At 48.5% G+C, this 22,500-nt stretch overlaps 2 protein-coding genes across 3 annotated transcripts in view; both read right to left on the reverse strand.

Moving 5' to 3' along the window:
- Positions 1-22,500, reverse strand: part of LOC113819550 (putative polypeptide N-acetylgalactosaminyltransferase 9) — a 599,489-nt gene that overhangs the window by 335,018 nt on the left and 241,971 nt on the right. The gene's annotated exons all lie outside the window — the stretch shown is intronic.
- Positions 14,795-15,948, reverse strand: LOC138859757 (uncharacterized). Its single transcript, XM_070115813.1, has 2 exons — positions 15,532-15,948; positions 14,795-15,448 (listed from the first exon to the last, which is right to left on the reverse strand). Exons 1-2 carry the CDS (start codon positions 15,946-15,948, stop codon positions 14,795-14,797), a joined length of 1,071 nt encoding a protein of 356 aa, XP_069971914.1.

Below are 22,500 nucleotides of genomic sequence, written 5' to 3' on the forward strand. Positions count from 1 at the left end.
AGAGAGAGGGGGAAGAGGAAAGGAGGCAGAGAAAGGGAAGAGGGATGGAGACAGGGATGGGGAAAAGAGGAGGAGTAGGAGAATGAAGAGAAAGGGAAGAGGGAGACAAGGATGGGGAAGCGGAGGGAAGGAAGAGACAGGAGAGAGAGAGACAGGGAAGAGAAAGACAGGGATTGGGAAAAAGGAAGGAACTGGGAGAAGGGAGAGCGAAAGCACTAGACAGACATATAGAGGAGAGGGGAAAGCTGGGAAGGAATCAGAAAAGAAGAATTTGAGAGAGAGAGAGAGAGAGAGAGAGAGAGAGAGAGAGAGAGAGAGAGAGAGAGAGAGAGAGAGAGAGAGAGAGAGAGAGAGAGAGAGGGAGGGAGGGAGGGAGGGAGGGAGGGAGGGAGGGAGGGAGGGAGGGAGGGGGAGAGAGAGAGAGAGAGAGAGAGAGAGAGAGAGAGAGAGAGAGAGAGAGAGAGAGAGAGAGAGAGAGAGAGAGAGAGAGAGAGAGAGAGAGAGAGAGAGAGAGAGAGAGAGAGAGAGAGAGAGAGAGAGAGAGAGAGAGAGAGAGAGAGAGAGAGAGAGAGAGAGAGAGAGAGAGAGAGAGAGAGAGAGGGAGAGGGAGAGAGAGAGAGAGAGAGAGAGAGAGAGAGAGAGAGAGAGAGAGAGAGAGAGAGAGAGAGAGAGAGAGAGAGAGAGAGAGAGAGAGAGAGAGCGAGACGGAGAGAGAAACAGAGAGAGAGAGAGAGAGAGGGGAGAGAAAGAGAGAGAGAGAGAGAGAGAGAGAGACAGAGAGAGAGAGAGAGACAGAGAGAGACAGACAGACAGACAGACAGAAAAAAATTCTTATTCTTTTAACTGAGAGTTTGAGCTTAAACAAATACACGCATTCCGCAGTTGCAAATTTACATATCATCAAAAGGCTTGTCAATTTTACATTTCAATTTAAATAAAATATCATACACCCATGAGGATAGAGAGACGAATAAAGGAATAAGCGCAAACGAAGAAGAAAAAGAGACAAACGGGAGAAGGAACAACTACAACGAAAGGGGAATAAATCCAGAGAAAGAGAAGTGAAGTGAGGCGAAAGGAAAATAGAAGGGAAGAGGGAGAAAGAGAGATGGCAAAAATGGAAGAAGAACTGGGAGACAGGCCAAAAGAGAGATGGAATTTGGATCATATTGAAAGGGGAGGAAGACAAGGAACAACGGTGGAAGGGTGAGAGGGGAAGCCGAGGAAAACATGATGAATGGGAGGTGACACAGAGGGGAATAAAGGAATTGGAAGGAGGAAGAGCCGAGAGAAAGAATGAGAGTGAGGGTTAGTGAGTGAGAGAGCGGGAGTAAGGGAAGAATGAGAAGGGGAATGAGAAGGAAAGAGACAGAGAGAGAAAAAAAGGAGGGAGGGAGAGAAAAAAGGAGGGAGAGAAAAAAAAGGAGGGAGAGAGAGAAAAAAAAAGGAGGGAGAAGGGAGAGAGAGAAAAAAAAGAGGCAGAGAGAGAAAAAAGGAGGGAGAGAGAAAAAAAGGAGGGAGGGAGGGGAGAGAGAGAGAGAGAGAGAGAGGAGAGAGAGAGAGAGAGAGAGAGAGAGAGAGAGAGAGAGAGAGAGAGAGAGAGAGAGAGAGAAGGAAGGCAGAGAAGAGAGAGAAGAACAGAAAATGACAAAAGAGAAAAAGAGAAAGCAAATAAGGAAAGAATAGAGAGCGAAGAGAGAGAACAGAAAATGGCAATAAAGAGAGCGAAGAGAGAATGACAAAAGAGACTAGCAGAAACAAAACCAATATAGACAAAGAAAGGCAAAGGAGGAATAAGAGGAAATACATAAGAACAAAGTAAAAGAAAGAATAAAAGAAACTAGAGGACCAAAGAGAGAAAACAAACGAGAGAATACAGATGAAAGAGAAAGAGAATGAAAGAGAGATTAAACAGACGAGAGAATATAGACGAAAGAGAAAGAGAATGAAAGAGAGATTAAACAGACGAGAAAATACAGATGAAAAGGAGAATGTAAGAGAGATTAAACAGACGAGAGAATACAGATGAAAGAGAAAGAGAACGAAAGAGGGATTAAACAGATAAGATAATATAGATGAAAGAGAAAAAGAATTATAAAGATATTAAACAGACGAGAGAACATAGATGAAAGAGAAATGTAATAAAGGAGAGTTTAAACAGACGAGAGAATACAGACGAAAGAGAAAGAGAACGAAAGAAATATTAAACAGACGAGAGAATAAAGACGAAAGAGAAAGAGAACGAAAGAAATATTAAACAGACGGAAGAGAAAGAGAACGAAAGAAATATTAAACAGACGAGAGAATAAAGACGAAAGAGAGAGAGAAAGCCGCGGAGACGAGCGGGTGAGGCGAGCGAGAGGAGAAGGACAACAGACCCCGAACGATCCCCCCCCCAAGACGTCTTTCTTCGGCTCTTACAATCACAGCGATTGTTTTCATTCCTTCCTTCGATTTCTCCCTCTCCTTCTCTCCCTGTTTTCCCTGGACGCCCAAACCAAACGGAATCCGCAATGATCCCACGCCTTTTCCCTTCGACTCTCTAATCTCACTAATCGACATTTTATTTTGCCGCTAAGAAGCTTACGGCCCAAGTGCGGTCACCAAAACATACAGCATGTACCTACATACATGTACGTAAGTAGTATCTACTGCATTAAAAAAACGTACATGCAACATAAACGCATGTACTGGGAACGGAAATATATACAGATATGTAGCCACATAGAAGCAAGATCACACGCTCACGGATACAAGCGGACACATAAATAGAGGACATAAATACATAACGAAGCGATTAATCTGTATAAACCGAATACGAGAATCTCTCTCTAGCTCTCGCTCTCTGTCTGTCTTTCTTTCTTTCCTTCCTGCTTGCTTTCTCTTTCTCCCACCTCTTCCTGACTCTCCCCTTTTCTCTCCCTCTCCCTTCCTCCTGTGTCCCTTCTTTCTTTACCTTCCTCCCTCCCTTCTTCGTCCCTTCCTTTCTTCTTGCCCTCCTACCTTCGTTTCTCCCTTCGTCCCTCCCTCCCAATCTCCCTTCCTTCTTCCCTTCGTTCCCTCCCTCCCGCCCTCCTTCCTTGCATCCCTAATCCTTCTTTCTGTCCCTCTGCCTCTCCCTCTTCCTCTTCCTGTTCATCCCCTCCCCCCTTTACCAAAGCCCCCCCCCCTCCATTTTTCCATAAAATCCAGCGAAAAAAAATGTGTAATATTGTGCACCAACCATCCATTGTGCTTGATTGGGCTTCCGTTAATTATTACCAGATAAAAAAAAAAACATTAGTCGCATTGAAGTCATATACACCGATAAACATTTTTCCTTTTTTTCCATTCGTAAATAATGTGACTCCAGTGCAATTATAAAAGAGATCTTCCTTGCAAGCTCTCTAGGCGAACATGCAACGCAATCTCGAAAATTGAAACTTGGTTAATTGTTCAAAAAAAAGTAGAAATTCTCCCCAAGAACAACAACTTGCTATAAAACTGTTTGGAAATGGGGAAACTTTAGTCGGCAATTAAGAAAAATATCAAACGATACTAATTAACAACTGGCAACTCAGTGACGTCAATGAGCTGCCAAGCATTTATTTTATCACACTTTTTATTCTCTTCTCTTTATTTTTTACTCCGATCTGAGAAAACGTTTGTCACCATGGAAAGCGGGAAGCTCAAAAAGAAGAAGAAAAAAAAAAATACATAAGAGAAAATAAAAGCAAGAAGAAATTTAGACTTTCTGTAACATAACTCTCGATATCGGATTATCATCATTTGCTAAACCGATAATGCGGATAAAGACTCGAAATCGCATTAAATTTTCGGTTTCTATTTATTCCGTCCAAGTCGAGACGTAGGAGGGGGAGGGGGAGGGGAAGGGGGTGGGGAAAGGGGAGTGGGAGGGGAAAGGGAAGGGGAAGGGGGAGGGGGAGAAGGGAGAAGGGGGAGGGAGAGAGAGAGAATACAAAAAGCAAGGTAGTGAGAGAGAAGACTCCCTGTCTTTCTCTCTCACTAATTAATGAACGAGAGAAAGACAGAGAGAAAAGAGAAAGCGAGTTAGTGAAGGAGAGAGAGAGAGAGAGAGAGAGAGAGAGAGAGAGAGAGAGAGAGAGAGAGAGAGAGAGAGAGAGAGAGAGAGAGGGAGAGGGAGAGGGAGAGGGAGAGGGAGAGGGAGGGAGGAGAGGGAGGAGGGAGGGAGGGAGGGAGGGAGGGAGGGAGGGAGAGAGAGAGAGAGAGAGAGAGAGAGAGAGAGAGAGAGAGAGAGAGAGAGAGAGAGAGAGAGAGAGAGAGAGAGGGAGAGGGAGAGGGAGAGGGAGGAGAGGGAGGGAGAGGGAGAGGAGAGAGAGAGAGAGAGAGAGAGAGAGAGAGAGAGAGAGAGAGAGAGAGAGAGAGAGAGAGAGAGAGAGAGAGAGAGAGAGAGAGAGAGAGAAAGAGAGAGAGAAAGAGAGAGAGAAAGAGAGAGAGAGAGAGAGAAAGAAGAGAGAGAAAGAAAGAGAGACAGACAAAGAGAAAGCGAGATAGCGAAGAAGAGCCAGAGAAAGACAGAAAGAGCGGGAAGACCATGCTAATCCGGGTCCAGAGCGAGCGTTTCCTCCCAAATCGTCGGTCCGGCCCTCGCTGTGCCAGCTCCTGACCCTCGTTACCGCTCTCGCCCGAACAGAATAAATCCTCTGGGCTCCATAACTCCGTGAAGCAATACCAGCGACGCGGGACACTCCGGCTCCCGAACAAAATAACATGGCCGGGAAAGTGAGAGGGGAAAAAACGGATCAAAACTCGCGGAGCAGCGCTGGCGGTGTGGAACGAGGGGGGAAAAAAGGGGGGGTGGGAGGGGGGTCGAAACAGGAGTCATTCCGGATAACGAGTGCTCACTGGCTAAGGCGGAGTGCCGAAAGGCCTTCCCGAAGCGTCAAGCAGCAGCAGCAGCAGCAAGGAAGCGCGTGGCACTCCAGCCGTCGCTGCTCCCTCGGCTGCTCGGCTCTGAAACAACTCCTCGACCGTGCAATAAGATAACAACGTGTGCAATTGACTTCCTCGCCTCGGTCTCCCGGCGTCTCTCCTGCCGGCTCGGGCTATTGTTCCTGGGAAATTGGCAAAAGAAGATTTTGAAAAGGAAACGGCATGCAAATTAGGAGCATCGGAGCAGAATGTGTCAACAGACGCACGCACAAAACAGCTGGCAAGTGCTCTGCAACTGAAGGACCGAGTGAAAACAGCAGGCTCGAGACGCAGCCGAGTCGAAACAAAAATAAAACCCTGACTGTGACGAAAGCAACTCGGTTGAGAGTCCGTAAAAACACCAGAAAAAAAAACATGAAAATAAGTAAAAAGCAATATGAAAAAAATGACACGCATGACTCAGCAAAAAGTGGACCCTGGACCCGGCTGAAAAATACAGACAACGGTAATTTCACCTGCAAATAACGGACCTATTCACCAGATTTATATACACGAAGGACGAAAAAAAATATATAACACTTTTGCAGACAATTTAGTGACAAACACATTGTAGTTCACCTAATGGTCGCGGACGTTTGGTAAATCTGAACAAAAATTGGGACGTTAAAAAAGAGAGAAAGAAGGAAAACGGTCTTACCTTGGCAGTCATTTTTAAACTCCAACCGCTAAGGGTTAACTAATCACGTTATCCCCATTTTTAATCTCATGTCCACGCCCAGAGTAGATAATACAGAATAAAGCTATCTGGCCAACTGGGTGGCCATCTGTCTGTCTGTCTGCCTGTGTCGGTATGTCCGTCCGTCTGCATCTGCCTGTCTGTGTCCAGCTGTATCTGCTTGTGTCTGTAGTCTGTATCACCATCTGTCTGTGCGTCTGTCTATCGATCTGCCCGCTTATCTGTGTATCTGTGTCTGTCTGTCTAGCCTCTCGCAGCCTCACTACCAGAAGCTCCCCCGTTGAAGGCGTGCGACCGATCCGGCCCTTGAAGCCAAGAGCAGAGGCCCGCCGTATAGGCCTATCGAAATTCCGCGTACGTTCGGCCCTACGAGTTCTCCCCCCCCACAGTCGCGACCAAAGCGCTTGACGACACAGCATGAACTCCAACAGACCAGCCGGGCACCAACCAGCGCCACGGATGCAGGAGGACTCCCAGGCTCTTATGCACCCATACAGAGGGCAAGGGGCTTTGAACGTAAGTAAACTCTTAATGGGAACTTTTATCGTCTCGGCTCTGTGTATCTTTTACGTTGGAGATCCACTGCCCTAATGCCGTGTCCTACTTCACCTCTGTTTACCCTCTCACCTGTATTTGCTTTTAACAATCTCTGTTTGACTTGTTTGTTACAAACCCCTCCGCCATATCAGACTGTGTGTTCATACTACTTTCTTTAAACAATCTCAGTTCTTTAAGGAACTCCATTCCGGCCCCCAGTATTTATCTTTTTGATGCTCTACCTCATGCGTCAAAGAAATAAGAGGAAGCTATAAGTTCTGGAGGGAAATGAGTCAAACGAAATAGAGTGTAAGGCCAAACAAACCCCAAAGCTTCCCCGGGACTACATAAAACACCTTATGAACAAAGGGACTCGCCAGCTCGAGATAAAATAGCGTCTATATAAACAGCAGTAGCAGAGCACTCGGCACACACGCGAGCATCTCCAAATAAACCGAGAGATAGTTAGTGTCTCCTTTGGAAAAATACAACACGAGCCACTTGATGTAAATATCTCCGAGTTACGTAGTATTTTCCCCGCGTGTCCAGTCCGTTATTCTGTCTGTCTGCTTTAAGGCTACTATTTGCATACGAGTAGACGGGCACTGGGGGGGAGGGGTGTAGCATTGCATAACTTGGCTAATAATGTCTATTCCGAGTTGAAAAGAGGCTTCATTTCGAAAATAAGAAATTTCAGAAGTCTTGCTGTGGGAGGGAGGAAGGGAGAGGGAGAGAGGGTGAGAGAGAGAGAGAGAGAGAGAGAGAGAGAGAGAGAGAGAGAGAGAGAGATAGAGAGAGAGAGAGAGAGAGAGAGAGAGAGAGAGAGAGAGAGAGAGAGAGAGAGTGTAAAGAGAGAAAGAGAGATAGAGAGAGAGGTGGGAGAGGGAGGGAGTGAGAGAAAGCGAGCATACAGAGAAAGCGAGAAAGAGGGAGAACGAAAGAACGAAAAGATTTCCACAGCGGCAAAACCTCCCTGTTTCACCGTCCCAGATCCCAGCACGGCGCCCCGCCACCCACGCCCACAAAATCACATCCACAGCGCCGGTTCCTCACGCCCATGACCCTGAAAAACCGCCCGACGGGGTAAAAAAAAGGACTCCAACCTTGGCACAAATATCCCACAATTATCTAAAACTCTTTGCACAATATTGCAATTACAAATCTATTTCCGACGCGAGCCGCATGGAAAGAGTTTAATCGGGGGAGGAGGGAGGGGGGGAGGAGGGAGGGGGGGGTTAAAAAAAAGAGACAAAAACTCATTTTCCGAAATTCAATCGGCAAACGATTCCGAGGCCGGTTTTGTTGGTCGCGGGCGTGCCGATGCGGGCGTCATTCGGGTGTGCGCGGTATGTCATTTTGCTCTCGTGGTTTATGGGCGTTTGGTGGGGGCGGCTCTGCCTTCCGCCGGCTCGCTGTTTTTGCCTTTGATCACGTTTTTTTCTTTGTCGTTGTTAGAGTCAATGGTGGCGTTGTTGTTGTTGTTGTTGTTGTTACTGTTGTTGCTATTGCTGCTGCTGCTCTTTTGTTGTTGTTTTTGTTGTCGCTGCTGTTGTTGTTTTGGTTTGGTTTGTTGTTGCTGCTGCTGTTGCCCTTTTGCTGTTGTTTCTGCTGTTATTGTTGCTGCTGTCATTGCTGTTACTGCTCTACCTGCTGCAAGCCTCGCAGTGGTCGTTGTGCTGTTTCTCGTTGTTGCGGTTGCTGCTATTACTGTTGTTTCTGTTATTGCTGCTGCTCTTAGTCTAAGAGGTAAATCTCTTTTCCCAGTTTCTTAGTCAGCAATAAAAAGCCGCAGACACTGTTTTGCGAGCGACTGACCGCAGCACAGCGCCAGTCGCCTGCCCTTCTAACAAGACAACACTAACACCATTTCCAGGTCCCGCCGCGCGCGTGCCAGGGCGAATTCCCGCACCGTGGCGCTGCAAGTTGCAATATATACCGTAATAGCCCGAGCGTCCAGCACGTCCCGGTAAAACAATGTTGCTCGGTGCCACCCGCGCATTGCAGGACGTGCAACTCGGGCATGCAGCTGCGGTTCCGCTTGGCTCTTTCGTTTTCCCCTGTCACTGTGCCGGCCGGGCGTGCGTGCGCCCCTTCCGAAGCTGCACAGGGTGGCACTCGTATAATGTGTGTGCAAGATATTGTTTTATTGGCATGATTCTACCGAAAGAAGGGTCTTCCTCTCTCTCTCTCTCTCTCTCTCTCTCTCTCTCTCTCTCTCTCTCTCTCTCTCTCTCTCTCTCTCTCTCTCTTTCCATCCATAGGTATGAGTGCGTGCGCGCGTGTGTGTTTGCTTACATGCGGGTGTGCTTGTATGTACGTGTACGTGTGGATGCACTTGGAAATGAGAAAAAAAGAAAGAAGAGAGAAAAGGAGGAGAGGGCGATACAGAGAGAGAAAAAGAAAGAAAGAAAGAAAAATAGAGAAAGGGAGGGAGGGAGGGAGAGAGAGAGAGGGGGAGGGGGAGTGCAAAAGAGAGTAAGAGAAAGAAAGAGAGAGAGAGAGAGAGAGAGAGAGAGAGAGAGAGAGAGAGAGAGAGAGAGAGAGAGAGAGAGAGAGAGAAAGAAAGAAAGAAAGAAAGAAAGAAAGAAAGAAAGAAAGAAAGAAAGAAAGAAAGAAAGAAAGAAAGAAAGAAAGAAAGAAAGAAAGAAAGAAAGAAAGAGAAAGAGAAAGGAGGCCAAGAAACAAATCCTTCCCGATAGCCCACCGCCCTCCAGACACAATCGGGCCCGTGTTTACCAGCACAATCGAGACAAGAGGATCATCCTTTGAGACAACAAAAAGCCACGCAACAGTCTTCCAGGAACGAGGGCGTGACATGCAGGTAAGCACAAACAGACACATAAAAACACAGACACAAATACACATACACATACAAACACCTACACATATACAAACAGCCACAGACACATGCAAACCCACGTACACCTACACCTACACAGCAACAGCTACAACCACAACCTCAACCTCAACCACAACCACAACCACAACCACAACCACACACACACACACACGCGACACAATGTGCACACGAAAACAAAAGACTCATGCACCCTGGGAGGTAAAATCTCCCCCACCCCACCCCACCTAAACCCCCCACCCCACCACCACCACCCACCCCTCCCCTTCCCCACCCCTTTTGCGTTCCTTTGTGGACACTGAAACGACACCTGATCCCGCGCTGCATCGACAAGGGACACAGATTCTCATACTGACCAATATAAGCTTCGTTCTCTCTCTCTCTTTTAAAAGGAAAAGGTACTTACGATAACACACGGTCATTCAGAGAAGGAAAAACACGCATTTTTTTTGTTTTTTCATTCTTTCATTCTTCTTTATTCTACACTCTTATACCGGAGTGTGAAAAAGAGACGATACTGCACACTCCGGAAAATGTGAACAACCCGAATTAACGGTGCAAAAAAAAAGAAAAAAAAAACACAACATCGTTTATAGAAACAGTGCTTCGGGCAAAGCAATATGGCCGCCTCACAGCCTGGGAAAAATATCGACATCAAAATACCGCATTCCACCAAAATTGAAAACTCTTCTCTTTTTTTCCTTTCTCTCTCTCTCTCTCTCTCCCTCTCCCTCCCTCTTTTTTTTTTTTTTATTAAAGGCTGTCAGCGGTACAAACATTTATTTTGAAATTTTGAGCGGCATGTTGCAGCACCTGTAAAATGTTGCGGACTTTTCTTTCCGGTTCGTTTAAAATTCCGTAATAAATGGCGGGCGTGCACAAGCAACAGTGTTCGCCCTCCCGGTATCTCTGTCGCCTCTTTGGATCGCTCGTCTTCTTTTCCCTGTGTTTCTTTCCTTCCTTCCTCTTCCCTTTCCTTCCTCAGTCTATCCCTTCCCTTATCTCCCTCTCTTCCTCTCTTCCTCCCCTCGCTGCCTCTCTTCCTTCCTCTTTTCTAGTTCCAATTTTCCTCCTATCTCTCATCTTCCTCATTTTCCCTTTTTCCTCCTCCTTCTCTTCTTCCCTCTTCCTTTGCTGCTTCTCTCTTTCCCTTCTCTTTCTTTCCTTTTACCTCTCCTCACCTTTTCCTCCCTTTCTGTTTCTGTTTCTTCTCCCCTTCCGCCTACACACAATCATACACACCCATCCACCCACCCACCCACACGCACGCACGCACACACACACACAAGCAAACACAAACACACTGAAACAAACAAAAACAAATAAATACCCGATACACAAATACACATACATACCCACACAAACAAACAAAATCAAGTAAATACCCCCTACCCACACACCCAAACACATACGCACCCACCCACACACACATACACCCCCTCCCCCCACCCACACCCAGGAAGGGAGGGGGACGGCGCCGGCTTACGAACATATGTTTCCCGCGAGCCTCGGAGAGCGATAGCCCGGGGGCTTACAACACCCGCATGTGCTGTTATCAGCTGCCTTCAGGCTTTCTGTACCGACTCAGGCTTTATGGCCCGGGCGTTAGTGCCAGAACACACTCATCACCGCCGTAGTGCCGCCGCGGACAATGGCACCCGAGCGCTGATCAGCCGCGTCCGTATGTATCATCTGGCACGGTTTGGCACGCCTCGGCCTCGTCTCGAAGGCGCTGCGGCATTATCTCGAAGTTGGAGACTCCATCTGGCGGCTTTTGGCATCCCCGAGGAGCCAAGGAAATTAAAATTCGCTAACCAGCTCGTTCGCTTTACTGGTTACGCGAAAAGCCGTCTCAGATACACCGGCAACCACACAAGCAAACAAACAACGAACAACACACACACTTTCACATACACATTCATGCACACAAGGACATGCACGCACAAACAAACCACACACATCAAAAACAAAAAACAACACGGACATACAAACACACACACACACACAGGGAGGGAGGGTGGAAAAGAGAGAGAGAGAGAGAGAGAGAGAGAGAGAGAGAGAGAGAGAGAGAGAGAGAGAAAGACAGAGAGAGAGAGAAAGAGAAAGAGAGAGAGAGAAAGAGAGAGAGAAAGAGAAAGAGAAAGACAAAGACAAAGAGAAAAAGAAAGAGAAAGAGAAAGTTTCCTCTCTTACCTCATAGACGTTTTACACGAGTAAGCGCTTGCCATAACACACCTGAAAATACAAAAAAAAACACGTTATTTTCCCTGCACAATGCATTTTTCTCCCGGGCTGCAAACTATAATACTCTTATGCTAACAATTCGCGCCATATTACCTTTTCCTTTTTAAAGCATGAGTAAAAAATGTCGCCTTCTTGTATACTGCAAACGCTGCAAACACAATACCCAAGAAAAAAAAAGACTACACAAACGTTTTTATGAATCTTTAACTATCCTTTCGAAGTAAAAATACTCATAGTAAGCCGGATTTTTTTTTTACAGTCCTACATATATTCGTCATTGTTTTTTTTTCAATGTTTTTCAAATCCTCTTATCTGTATCTTATTTCATTTAATTATTCTATTTACTTTCCTTGTTTCCTGGACGGAACCTTTTTTTTTTTTAAGTCTATTATACAAATATATAAAAAATGTTCTCGTGTTGGAATAATGGACTCCCCCCCCCACCTTTACAACGACCAACGTAAACCTTCCTTTAGGATGTTTCAAAAGGCCTTTTTTTCCCTTAGGCCTATCCACATCGCCCTTCGTTTTCTTTCTCTTGCCATTTGCTGATAATTCTCCTTGCTCCTCTTCACGCTTTACGGCACTTCTCTTCCTCCCGTTTATGGCATCCGCCTCTTCTCCATTCCGGGTTTATTGTAACTTCAGTTTAAGCTTTATTATTACTTCAATTTAACCTTTCTCCTTTGTCTTTCCCTAGTCCAACCCACGTCATCTTTTCTCTCTTGTTTCCCATCTACTCTTCCACCTCTTTGTCATCCACCTTTTGCTTCTAAACTTCTCCCCAGTCCCTTCCTCTTACCCCTTCCAAATCTCCTTCATTATTCTCTTCTTCATCCTCTTTCCTTCAATCTCAACCTCCTCCTCCTCCTCCTTCGTCTTCAACCTCCCTCTCCAGTTCCTATCCCCCCTTTCCTCCTGCCCTCCCCTTCTCCCCCTCCTCCCTACCCATCTCCTCCTCCTCCGTCTTCAATCACCCTCTCCAGTTCCTCTCCCCCCCCACTCCTCCACTCACCAGCTCCTCCTCTCCCCCTCTTCCACTCTCCCACCTCCCCTTCGCCCCTCCTCCTTCCTCTTCAACCCCCTCTCCCACCTCCCCTTCTCCCCCTCCTCCTCCTCCTTCTTCAACCTCCCTCACCACCTCCCCTTCGCCCCCTCCTCCCTATCCTCCTCTGTCCTCCCTACCCTCCTCCTCCGTCTTCAACCTCCCTCTCCACCTCTCATTCGCCCCCTCCCTCCCTCCTCCTCCTCCTCCTCCTCCTTCAACCTCCCTCTCCACTCCCCCTCCCCCTTCCCTCCTGCCCTTCCACCGGTCCCTGGCACTGAACTCTCCCCGGATCTGTGTCATTATATTCTTCTACTTGGTGGCATTCCCCTGTCGCTCAATTCGCTGCCCCTCAAGCTATTTCCTTGAATTAAATTGAGTTTAATTGTATTTCATCTGATCGCTAAAAAAAATCCTTATCATTCCCAAAGTCATCGGAAATGCACCTCGTTCCAAACTTATCTTCTGGTACAATTTCTTTGCAGGACGCTTAAGCTTATGATGCGTGTTATATCTAAATCATATTACTTGAAATGAGAGAAGTCGAGGTATGATTGCAGTTTAATCATCTAGCAAATTGAAAGATTAACTTGATTAATTCACATAATGTCTTTGTAATAGTGGAATTCGTTTATCGGTCTCATTCTTGCGTTCTTTCTCTCTCTCTCCCTCTCTCTCTCTCTCTCTCTGTCTGTCCCTCCCCCTCTCCCTCTCTCCCTTTCCCTCTCCCTCTCTCCCTCTCCCTCTCTCTTATTATATATATATATATATATATATATATATATATATATATATATATATATATATATATATATATATATATGATATTTTTCTCTCTCTCTATTTCCTTCTAACTCTATCTCTATCTCTCTCTCTCTCTCTCTCTATCTCTCTATTTCTATCTCTCTCTCTCTCTCCCTTCCCTTCTACTTCTCCCTCTCACTCTTCCACTCACTTCCGCCTGTCCTCCCTTTCATCTCGACCCCCTCCTCTTCATCTCCCCTCTACCCCCCTCCTCCCCCCTCCCCCCCTTCTGCCTCTCCCTATCTGTGGTCTGAGTGTTCCGTCGTGCCTCCTTCATTAACGCGGCGAGGAAATGGTGCTGGCAGTGCTGATTGTGCCGCCCTCGCCGCCGCCGTGATGGTGATGGTGATGGTGGTGGTGATGACGATGGTGAGGGCGATGGTGACGATGGTGATGACGATGGTGATGGTGGTGATGACGATGGTGAGGGCGATGGTGATGATGGTGGTGACGATGGTGATGACGATGGTGATGATGGTGGTGACGATGGTGATGATGATGGTGATGATGGTGACGAGGCAACGGCGGCCGACGGTGGTGACGCGACTTGTTACGTGGGAGGAGGTCTGGGTAGCGACGCCGCCCGTGACGGCTGGGTGTATGACCTGGCTTGGATGACGAGGCCGGGAATGAAGAGGGTGGCGATAAAACAACACGAATAAGAGATGATAAAGTAGAGAGGCGATAAAAAAAAATCAAAAAAAATCAACGAAGGTTATCTTCAAGTAATGGGTGCTGGTAGTTCCCCCTTCCCCCTTCCCCCTCCCCCCTCCCTCTCTCATCTCCTACCCACCCTCCTCACTTCCGGTACACGACCCATTTCTTTGGATAATGCAATTTGCTCAACCGGCAAAGGTGTTTTTTTTTCCCAAACAGTTTTCTCCCGGTAAACTTGCAATCTTTTGTTAACTTGCGTCCTCCCGGTACTTTTCTCCTTTGCATTGAAAAACTCCCTTAATCCGTTCTTGTCTATTTGAATTCTTGCGCTGCTTCCTTTCTCCCAAGCAGTTCTCGGGATTTTTGTGCCTTTCCTTTTCCTCCAGTTTAGAGCTTCCCCTTTTTGTGATTCGAGCCTCGAGCTGGACCGTGGCAACGCGCGCTCACCTCCTTCCTGAATCATGTTAATTCCCCGTTCCTTCTGTGCCGAGGCCGGAACACGGAGTGCTCTCTGTGTTCGCTTACTTCCCCTCTGTCCCCCCTCTCTCACCAGACTCCCCCCCTCCTCCCTGAACTCGGCGCCCCCCTACCTATGACTTCAACTCCCCTAGCTCCCCAACCCTACGGCATACCCCCACCTCCCCCATCATCCGACTCTTCCTCCCCGTCCACCATACGTCCCCTTCTCTGCCGCCTCCCTCAACCCCAAGCCTTCCTCCCCCTTCTGCGCTCCCCATCCTCCCCACAACGCCTCCGTCTCCCCTTCTGCCCCCCCCCCCCTGCCCGGGAAAGAACCGGGGCACGGCGGGACCTCATCACAGCAACCTCTGATGGCCAATTAAGCAGGGATGCACCGGAGCGTCAGGGTATAATGTGCTATTAAGTCCACCGCGTTAACGCTCGGCTGACACGCGCGAGATTTGTTCCGCGTCCCGTCCTCTCGCATGACGTCGAGGCTGACGGACACTGGGGCTCGGGATGCCTCGAGTATGGGTCCTGAGCGACGTGGGGAAGGGTGGGTTTATGGACAAGGAGGTCGAAGGTAGGGGGACTCGCCGAAGTCAGGGCAAGGAGGTCGAAGGTAGGGGGACTCGCCGAAGTCAGGGCAAGGAGGTCGAGGGTAGGGGGACTCGCCGAAGTCAGGGCAAGGAGGTCGAAGGTAGGGGGACTCGCCGAAGTCAGGGCAAGGAGGTCGAAGGTAGGGGGACTCGCCGAAGTCAGGGCAAGGAGGTCGAAGGTAGGGGGACTCGCCGGAGTCAGGGCAAGGAGGTCGAAGGTAGGGGGACTCGCCGAAGTCAGGGCAAGGAGGTCGAAGGTAGGGGGACGCAACGAAGTCAGGGCAAAGAGGTCGAAGGTAGGGGGACTCGCCGAAGTCAGGGCAAGGAGGTCGAAGGTAGGGGGACTCGCCGAAGTCAGGGCAAGGAGGTCGAAGGTAGGGGGACTCGCCGGAGTCAGGGCAAGGAGGTCGAAGGTAGGGGGACTCGCCGAAGTCAGGGCAAGGAGGTCGAAGGTAGGGGGACTCGCCGAAGTCAGGGCAAGGAGGTCGAGGGTAGGGGGACTCGCCGAAGTCAGGGCAAGGAGGTCGAAGGTAGGGGGACTCGCCGAAGTCAGGGCAAGGAGGTCGAAGGTAGGGGGACTCGCCGAAGTCAGGGCAAGGAGGTCGAAGGTAGGGGGACTCGCCGGAGTCAGGGCAAGGAGGTCGAAGTAGGGACCTCGCCGAAGTCAGGGCAAGGAGGTCGAAGGTAGGGGGACGCAAACGAAGTCAGGGCAAGAGGTCGAAGGGTAGGGGGACTCGCCGAAGTCAGGGCAAGGAGGTCGAAGGTAGGGGGACTCGCCGAAGTCAGGGCAAGGAGGTCGAAGGTAGGGGGACTCGCCGGAGTCAGGGCAAGGAGGTCGAAGGTAGGGGGACTCGCCGAAGTCAGGGCAAGGAGGTCGAAGGTAGGGGGACTCGCCGAAGTCAGGGCAAGGAGGTCGAGGGTAGGGGAACTCGCCGACGTCAGGGCAAGGAGGTCGAGGGTAGGGGGACTCGCCGACGTCAGGGCAAGGAGGTCGAAAGCAGGGGATCTGAAGGACATTAAGACGAGTAAATTCCAGGGGATCTGACGGATTTCTTATAAATGAATAGACAAAATCCTCCAAAGGGGAAAGTAAAGGCAAGGAAGCTCTCAGGTACATGATCTCCAAGACGAGCCAAGTGCTAATTGCAGAATCATGAGGACGCGAGATTTACGAGTCCTAACGCATCAGTGCAAGATTTCAGAGTCAAGTCACATGATCCGACAACTGTGCAAAACCCGCCATAGCATCTCCAAACCCCCTAAAACCTCCCAACCTGACGTTCCCGCGACGCAGAACCTTCCCGACTGAACACCTGACCATCAAAACACAAACAAATTTTCTCCAACTCACAAACCCACCCCAGACATAAATCCAAAATAGAACCCGCCTCTCCCCCTCAAAAAAAAAAAAAAAAAAAAAAAATCAACAGCTAAAACCCCAAACCCTTCCCCCCCTTCCAGCCCCCCCCCTTCCTCCCCCCTCCTTCCAAGACCACCGCATCATCTGCCAGGCTCACTCGGGATGCTAAACCGAGGGAGACAAGGGACCTCCCCAGACCGCAGGAGGACTAAGGCCCGTTAACCCACGCTGTAGGACGTCGGTCTCGTGTCTTCTGTGGCTCCTGCGGCTCCTGTGGCTCGCGTGTGAATATCATGATGGGCCTCTCGTCATCTGTGAGCTAAACGGGGTGTGTGCAAAACGGGGAAGGGGTGGTGGTGGTGGGGGGAGATGAAGGGGAAACGTAAAACGGAGAGAGGAAATGCAAATAAGGGAAATGCTGGAGAGGCAGCTAGTAAGAAGGGCGGATGAAGAAGATAGGTAACGCAAGTGAGGAAGTGATGGGGAAGAGGGAGAAGAGTGAGGAGGGGGAGGGGGTAAGAGTAGGAAGGGAAGGAGAAGGAGGGAGAAAGAGGAGGTGTAGGAGGTGGTCGAGGAGGAGGAGGAGGATGTAGAGGATGTAGATGAAGAGGAGGAGGAGGAGGAGGAGGAGGAGGAGGAGGAGGAGAAGGAGGAGGAGATGAAGACGAAACGTAATGAGAAGAAAATCTTGGGGAGAGAGGGAGGGAGAAGAGATGATAGAGAAACATTTAATGAAAACGAAAACAGAACTTGAAAATGCTGCAAGACGATTAAGACGAGTAATTAAAACAGAAAACAAAGAACCTGTGATAAGGAAAAAAACACAACAAATACACTGAAAATACTGAAAGGAGAGGACGCAACCGTAAGATAAACCTAAGAAATAGATACGAGAACCGCCAGACAAAAAAAAAAAAGAAAAAAAAAATCAGTCTGAAGGACACGGACCAAGATATAATGGAAAGAAAAGAGGATTAAGAGAGAGAAAAAAATAGACTCGACCACAGAACGAACAACGGGAGAAAAAATATACCAGAAAAAGTACAAGGTCACAAGAAAAAAAATATATATATGAACAAGAAATGGCTTATAAAAGACCCGAGATCGCCTCAGTAAAGCCAAAAAGATAAAAAAGAAAGACTTAGAGGAAGGCAAAAAGAGGAGAAAATATATCCTCGGATCTGGCGAGTGAGGAAACAGGAAAGAATTCGGATGTGAGACTCTTAACCGGCGCCGGGGAAAAGGAGAGAGAAAGGAGGAGGCAGGGAGGGGGGAAAGGGGAGAGGGGAGAAAGAGGGGAGGGGGAAAGAGGGGGAGAGGGGAGGGACGGATGAGAAAGAGAAAGGGGGAAAAGGAGAGGGGGAGGGAGGGAGAGAGGTAAGGAGAGGAGAGAGGGAGGAGAGAGATTTAAAGATTTAGAGAGGTAGAGAGGTAGAGAGGTAGAGAGGTAGAGAGAGAGAGAGAGAGAGAGAGAGAGAGAGAGAGAGAGAGAGAGAGAGAGAGAGGGGGAGAGAGAGAGAGAGAGAGAGAAAGAGAGAGAGAAAGTGAGAAAGAAAGAGAGAAAGAAAGAGCGAGAGAGAGCGAGAGAGCGTTAGAGAAAGAAAGAAAGAGGAAGAGCGAGAGAGAGAGAAGAGGAAGAAGAAAAGAAGAAGAGTAAAGAGAAAAAGAGAGGAAGTGAGGGAGACACGGCACATAAACGCCAGAGAGGAGTAATAAACATAATGAGCAAAGCACCGCGGGAATTTGAAACCAAAAAATTCCAAAAACGTGAGGCGCAGAAAACCAGCAAAATGAAAAATCATCATTTTAAATAAAATCATTAAACAGACATCACCAAATTAAAAATCAACGATAGCAATATCATCATTTACAATGGTAACAGTGATGACGACAATGATAATGATAACGTCTAGGCTACGACTCTGACTACGATGACGATGACGATAATGACGATGTTGATGATGATGATGATGACTGAAATGACAATGACGATGACAATGATGACAGTGACGACGACGACGACATCGATATCACCATACTTATAATGATAGAAACAATAACGATAATAATAATTACAACAAAACACAACGGAAAACAAAAACAACGACAATAACCATAACAAAATAAACTTAGCATATCAGCAACCCTAAATACAGACGACAAAAACAAAAAACAAAAAACAAGGAAATAACACAAATACGAAGGAAAAGTACTCCCCAAAATTCCCAGTAACTCCCTCCCTCAACCGCCAGCGCAACGGCAATGACAGTGACTATGACGACGACAACAATATCACCATACTAATAATGATAGAAACAATAACAATAACAATAACAACAAAACACAACGGAAAAAAACGACAAAAACAACAACAAAACAACCTAAGAATAACAGCAACCTTAAATCCAGACGACAAAATGTAAACAAACAAATGCGAAGGAAATGAAAAAAAAAAAAAAAAATACCCCAGTAATCCCTCACCCAGCAACCCCTCCTCCCACGCCGGTCCCCGCGCGCAAAACCGCGACCATTTCAATACCCGAAGTGTTGTACGCAATTAACCCGCGGAAATGACCCTCAATAAGGACACTTGACGACCCTGCCTCTCTGTTATCTCTTACTGCAGAGTGGTTCCGCTGCCATTCCTCTTCACTTAAGGATGAGGGAGGTCGTGAGTGCGTGGGCGTGCGCGCGCGTCTGGCTGGATGCAAATTTGGGCGTGTGAGTGCGTGCGCGTGGATGGTGAATATGTGGGCGCCGAGGGTAGTGGGGATGGAGGGAAGGAGAGGAAGAGAGAGGGAGGGAAGGAGAGGAAGAGAGAGGGAGGGAAGGAGAGGAAGAGAGAGGGAGGGAAGGAGAGGAAGAGAGAGAGAGAGAAGGAGAGAGAGGAAGGGAGGGAAGGAAGTAAGAGAGAGGGAGGAAAGGAGGGAAGGAGGGAAAGGGAGGGAAGGGAGTGAGGGAGGGAGGGGAGGGGAGGGAGGGAGAGAGAGAGAGAGAGAGAGAGAGAGAGAGAGAGAGAGAGAGAGAGAGAGAGAGAGAGAGAGAGAGAGAGAGAGAGAGAGAGAGAGAGAGAGAGAGAGAGAGAGGGGGGGGAGGGAGGGAGAGGAAGGGAAGGAGGGAGAGAGGGAGGGAAGGGAAGGAGGGAGGGAGGGAGAGAGGGAGGAAGGGAAGGAGGGAGAGAGGGAGAGGGAGAGAGAGAGAAAGCATGAATCACCTCCAGCGCCACCTCGCCTGAAACCTCATTAACAATATTATGAACACGCTAAGCATTTCCAGCTTAAAGCTCACAGTTGTAATTAGCTTGAGATTAACAGTATCTTAATTATTCCTGCAGTGATAACCAACTTTACGATAAATAATGACTCGCATTCACAAACACAGACAAATGCACACCCAACCTACACACAAAAGTATACAAAAACATACGCAGGATATCTCTGTCTGTCTGTCTGTCTGTCTGTCTGTCTGTCTGTCTGCAATATAATCTGTCTAAAATACGTCGCATCCTTCCAGCTTCCTTCTTCCTTCCTCCTCCTCCTCCCTCCTCCCTCCTTCCTTCCTTCCTTCCTTCCTTCCTTCCTTCCTCCTCCCTTTTCCTCCTTCCCTCCTCCTTTCCCTCCCTCCTTCAGCTGTCCTCCCTCCCTTCCTTTCTTCCATTCAATCCAAATAATAAATAAGCTAACATTTATAAATAAACCTAATTTATAAATAATATAAATTCTCCTCCTAAATCCCTTCCTCTCCTCCTCCTTTCCTCCCTCCCTCCTTCCTTCCTTCCTCCCTCCCTTCTTCCTTCCTTCCTTCCCTCCCACACAAACAAACAAGCGCGCGCACACACACACACACACACACACACACACACACACACACACACACACACACACACACACACACACACACACACACAGACACGCAACGAAACAAACCGGCGCACACAAAGCAGCGTTATGCAAGGCCATAAAATGTTTAAAAAGCCGACTAAAGGTGCCGCTCTGAGAGCCGAGTGCCGGTCACCTCGGCGAGCGCATCCTTCTCCCTCGCTTCTTTCCTCCCGCCGCCGCCGCCGCGAGCCTGTTTGCCGGGCGATTTTGTGGAGCAAATACGGCAGCTGCGGCGGGAGTGACAAAGCGCTGCGGTCGGTGTCTGCCGGGGAAACGTTTCTCGTGGTTGATCGCGCTGTCTTTCCCTCTCGTATCCTCTTATCAACTTCTTTTTACGGGGTTTTGATATTTCATGTCTATGTCTTATTCTTTTCTTTCTTTTCCATTTGGGTTTCGTAGAGATCTTTTTTTTCTTGTAGGATTATCAACGTCTTCCTTTACTCGTTATTCCTACCTTGAACGCCATAAGGACATCCTCCGAGTTCTCCTTATTAGTTTAATCGCCATGTAATCCAAAAATAATCTCCTAATCCTCTCTTACTCTCCTAATAAACACCTAATCCTTCTCCATCCCTTAATAAAAGGCCTTAATCCCTCTTCAGCTACTTACGCAAGGAATCATTATTTCTGTCTCTATTAGTTATTAACGAGTTCGAGAAAGAACGGGGCTAAAATAGCTCTCATCCAAACGTTCGCCTCCAAACGTGCATCCAAAAACGTTCTCTCGCAAACGGGCATCGACAAACGTTCGCCCACAGATGTCTTCCCATGAACGGTCTCTCTCAGCAACGTGCATCCAAAAACGTTCTCTCGCAAACGCACACCAGCAAACGTTCGCCCATAAACACCCACCCACAACCGCGCTCCCACGCCCACGCGACAGGGAGCTTCCCCCTCCGAACACGCCCCGCGGGCACCTCTCGCGAATGGCTCTCCTGATGGCAGTGATATTGCGTCCTGGCGCTGCCGCCGCTTATGTCTAAGCTGCTGACACTGCACGCCTCTTCTCTCTTTCTCTCTCTGTGTTCTTTCTGTCCGTCCCTTGTTTCTTTCTTCTTGTCTGTTTGTTTGTCTGTCTGTCTGTGCCTGTCTGTCTGTATGTCTTTCTGCATGTCTACTTGCCTGTCTGCCTACCTGTCTGTCTTTCTGCATGTCCGTCTGCCTGCCTGCGTCTGTGCCTATCCCTGCCTCGCTCTCTTTTCCGTTTCCAAACCCGCGCCCCCTGTTGCTCGTACTCCGCCCTGACGTAACTAATCTTTCACTGGATCGCCCCTAATCCCGCAGATTCCCTTAAACTCCCTCCCTCGCCTCTGCCTCTCTTTGCCTCTCTCCCTTGTCATCGCCCCTCCTCTTTTCCCCCAGCCCGACCGCCCTCGCCCCCTGACTCTCCCCGATTCTCCCTGACTCTCCCTGACTCTCCCCGACTCTCCCTGACTCTCCCTAGCGACACCGCGATCGCGACTACTCCCCATCAATAAGTTCAGTTTGTTCGCGTCTATTTGATGTCATAAACACGGTACACAAAGAGTTTTTGTGTTTATTTCCCCATCCGCTCTTTGTTCCTTTACAGTTAGTCTCATTTTTTTCTCTCTCTCATTCATATCCTTCCCTCGTCTCTCTCTCTTTCTATATATCATCGATTTATCTATCTATCTTTCTATTTATCTACCTGCCTGCCTGACTCACTCACTCACTCACTCACTCACTCACTCTGTCTACCTCGCTTTCTACCTATCTGTCTACCTACTTTTCCATCTATCCATAAGTAACTTCAAGTCGTACCCACCTGCAATCGCTACTTTGCATAGCCTTCCTTCCGTTGCAGGAAAACCTGTCGCCCCGAATAAACCCTTCCATATAAGTGAAAACGAACTCCAACTTCTCGCCCCAAAATGCTTTCGAGAGCTCACGCCCGGGAATCCAGCGGCGCGCCCTCATCCTCCTGCAAGCTCCTACCTCACGTCCATTCCGCAACCCATACCTTACGCAACTTCATGCCTGACCTTCCCCAAGCCTCGTGCACCTCATGCCCTCAACCTCAAGTCGCTCGCCTTCCTCCTCCTGCAACCTCACACCTCATACCTCACGTCCTTTAAGGAAAACATACCTCACGTACTTCATGCCTGACCTTCCCCAAGCCTCGTGCACCTCATGCCCTCAACCTCACGGAACTCGCACCTCCTGGACAACATGCATTTCATACTCCACATGACCGCAGCGTCTCGTGCACCTCATACGTCTCACACCGCATAACTCCACGTCCCGCCACGAGAGCCGGTTCAGCGTCTCGTGCTCGGACATATCGCCACCCCCCCCCCATCCACCCCACCCCCAGCAAGTATCCGCCTCCCGGAATGCCTACTGCCACCTCCTCTGAAATATTTGTGATCCTCAGTAAATGCCTCCCCAGTGCCTCCTCTCAGCCCCT

Source organism: Penaeus vannamei, chromosome 38 (assembly GCF_042767895.1).
Source record: "Penaeus vannamei isolate JL-2024 chromosome 38, ASM4276789v1, whole genome shotgun sequence".
Classification (NCBI taxonomy): Eukaryota; Metazoa; Arthropoda; class Malacostraca; order Decapoda; family Penaeidae; genus Penaeus; species Penaeus vannamei.